Source organism: Delphinus delphis, chromosome 4 (genome assembly GCF_949987515.2).
Source record: "Delphinus delphis chromosome 4, mDelDel1.2, whole genome shotgun sequence".
In the NCBI taxonomy this organism is placed as follows: Eukaryota; Metazoa; Chordata; class Mammalia; order Artiodactyla; family Delphinidae; genus Delphinus; species Delphinus delphis.
The window spans coordinates 33504916-33508350 of record NC_082686.1 but is presented as its reverse complement, the minus strand read 5'-3'; the positions used below and the strand labels follow the sequence as shown (position 1 = coordinate 33508350).

The window sequence follows — 3435 nt, the reverse complement described above, 5'->3', positions numbered from 1 at the left end:
GGTTAGAAGTAGACTGATCAGTCCTAGTCAGAAAAGAAGAAATGCAACTACTGATTATTCCAAATAGTTCATTATTCACATAAAATTTGCTCTGAGTGACATAAGTAAGGATATTTCCATATATATATAAATGAGAAAATAATTGAATGTCATTCATTGAGATAAAAAGTTATTGATGGTCACGACGGAGTGGGCTCTCACGTGGAGGTGGGGAAGTTTGGCTTTCGGGAATGATCACTAAGACTCACAAAGGAGACCTGGGCTTTGGGTTCCCAGAGAAAAAGAAGAAGAAAAGGAAGGTAGTTAAAGAACCAGAGACTCAATACTCTGTTTTAAACAGTGACAATTATTTTGCGGAGGTTTGTCCCACAAGAGCCACATCACCCTCGAAGAATATGGTCCAAGAGCAGGCACCCGAAATGCCTCTAATGAAGAAAAAGGAGTCACAGCACTGTCTGCGCGGAACTCCTAGAACCTGAGACCATGTTACATGCCAAATGGATTGAGCCATCGCCCAGCCCCACAAAGCAGGTACTTGGTCCATCTGAGTCCCTCGGTAGGGAAAAGAAGAAGAAGAGAAAGTCCGTGTTCCCTGGCTCAAGGGTGAAGACCTCCGCAGACCACAGGCAGGGCGAGGAGGTGACCAGAGTTGGCAAGAAGCTAAAAAAATGCAAGAAGGAGAAGAAGGCACAGGAAGCTACAGCCGTCTCAGCCAGGGAGCCTTGGTTCTGTGAGGCCAGGGACGCTTTGTACACTTGCTCAGTTGGGAAAGGTGGCATCCCTGAGCAGGCAGTCTTGGGACAGAAACGGAAGCAGTGGAGCCCCAGGGAACACAACATGAGGATGAAGAAGAAAAAGAAAATCCACCAGGAGGGAGATATCCCCCTAGGGCACCCTGAGCTCTCCAGGTCTGTGGAAAGCAGCCGTAGGAAAGGAAGTAAAAAGAAGTCAGTAAAAGTAGAAGCTCCAGAATACATCCCAATAGGAGATGACCCCAAGGCCCCTGTGAAGAAGAAAATGGAGTCCAAGAAAAAGGCAGAGCAGGCAGACACTGAGTTGCCAGCTCTGAAGAGGAAGAAGAAGAGTCAGGAGAACCTTGGGAGGAGGAGCCCGACACGGACTTGGAGGTAGTGTTGGAAAAGAAGGGCAACATGGACGAGGCGCACATAGACCAGGTGAGGCGAAAGGCCTTGCAAGAAGAGATCGATCGTGAGTCAGGGAGGACGGAAGCTTCTGACACCAGGAAGCAGAAAGGAACTCAGTTTGGCCAATGGGATACTGCTGGCTTTGAAAATGAGGAACAGAAACTGAAATTTCTCAAACTCATGGGTGGCTTTAAAAATCTGTCCCCTTCATTCAGTCGCCCCCCTAACATGGTTGGCAGGCCCAACATGGCCTTCAGCAAGAAGGTGGCCGACACCCTGCAGCAGAATCTGCAGCAAGACTACGACCGGGCCATGAGCTGGAAGTACAAGCAGAGGGCCGGCCTTAGCTTCTCCACGGCTCTGGACAAAATCTTTTATATTGACAGGAACGCATCCGGGTCAATCAAGTTTGAAGATTAAACTCTCCTGTCTTGTCCCCCCAAACAGCCAACATTACTTTTATTGTTCTGTTACGCAGATGAAAACCATAGGACAGTTGTCTCAAATTGAATTCCTGCAGAGATAAAGGACAACTATGTTGATGTGCTTGGAAAATGTGGGGTGAGGGCAGCTCGTTTCAGGAAGCAGGAGAACATGTGAGTGGCTGAAACCTACTGTTTTCTGTGTGAAGCTTCTGTCCCTGTTGAAGACAGTGAGTATCAATAACAATAGCTCACGCTTTTCTAGTGCTTAATGTGTGCCAGGCACATATGTGTCTCCGTGTCTCCCTTGCATTAATGTATTTAATGTTTATGATTCTGATTCTGCCTCACCATGGGGCAGAGGTGAGGCAGGTCTGCCTGGGCCCTGACCAACAAGCATCGGCCAGGTCTAGAGTCTTACAAGTCTGTGTTAACAGTGATTCAGGTGGGCCACTTCCCTCAGAAGGTGAACTTGGCCTTTCACGGATTCAACCTTGAGATGCATAACAGAAGAGGCCTACAAGGTAAGATTCTGCATTTGAGTTAGCTCTTCAGGGCACATCCCCTTCCGACAGGGGAATAAATCTTTCCCAGTCTTGATCTACACTACAGGAACTTGCCCAGTGTAAAAGGAACCAACCACTGCTTCTCTAATCATTTTTATCTTGCTGAGAGATCACACTACAGTTTGGGCTTGTTCGGCTGTCAGGAAGGATTGTGCTTAGCCATCTACTGGGTGCTTCCGGAGAGTGGCTGAGTGATTGTCCCTGATCTATCACCACAGTGATAGCTCTCATTAGGGTGTGATGGTCAGGCCTTTCCCCTCTTGCTGTATCTTCAGTCTCTGTGATAGGATTTGAATTTCTAGCTCAGTGTGGCTGAATGAGTTCCACTTGGCTTGGGAAGGTTATTAAAGTCTGTTCCTGAAGCAGGGTCTAAGCAGAGAAGGCTGGGCAGCCAAGACGGCAAGATGCCAAGTGTCCTCAGATTGAACTCAGCCTTGTCTCGGCTGCTCTCATAGGTGCAGACCACTGTTGCTCTAGTGACAGCTCCTGCCCTGCAGTTAGCTGGGCCTCTGTCCTTTTGTAAATTAAACAACATTGTCTTGAGTCACCTATCCCCCTTTTTCCCCATGTCCTGGGCCCTCCTCAGGCTGTCTGCAAGTTTTTGTGGTGTGATTTCCCATGTTGTTCTTCATTTGTTGACTCCGTGTAGCACACAGCCTGTCTCCACTGGAACAAGGCAGTTTTTGGACTTGTATTCAGAATCTGGGAGAGATGGGTGGGAGGTCTGTTATTTAAGCACAGCCAAGGTCTTAGCTGAATACATAACAACCCTGTTCTCGAACTTGTCGGCTGTTTCTCCCTTGGGGGTTGCTCACTGACTGACCCCCCTCCTATGGCAAGGTCCTTCCCTCCTTATAACTGCCTTTATCCAGCTGTTCCCCAGACCTCGTGATTCTTAACCACTTTATTCCTTGGGGTGATTCCTGCTGTTTTGCCTTAGCCCACTAGGCCCCTCCGTGAGGCCACCTTTCTGTAGCTAGACTGGCCAATCAAAAGTGTTTGCCAGATAGACACAGTTCTCTCCTTAAAAATTGTGTGTTCAGCTCTGCAAACTTAGAACTGTTCAGGTTTGTGGTTGGAATAATGCCCCCATGCCCCGGCCCCTATCCAAGTCCTAATCATTGGAACATGTTAATATGTTGTGATACAAAACAAAAGGGAGTTTAAGGTAGCAGATGGAATTGTTTGCTAATCAGTTGACCTTAATATGATTAGACTGGGCCTACCCAGATAACCCAGGATTAGAAGTAGAAGAGGGAGACAGAAGAGTCAAGAGACTTGCAAGAAACACTCAACAAGCTG

General features: G+C 47.7%; 1 protein-coding gene across 1 annotated transcript; it reads left to right on the top strand.

The window, feature by feature from the left end:
* Positions 1-230: 230 nt before the first annotated feature.
* On the top strand, positions 231-1565 carry LOC132424016 (lysine-rich nucleolar protein 1-like). The gene is given in 3 exon segments (XM_060009843.1): positions 231-445; positions 447-1081; positions 1084-1565. Coding segments are annotated over 3 exon segments (1332 nt in total).
* The last annotated feature ends 1870 nt before the right edge of the window (positions 1566-3435 follow it).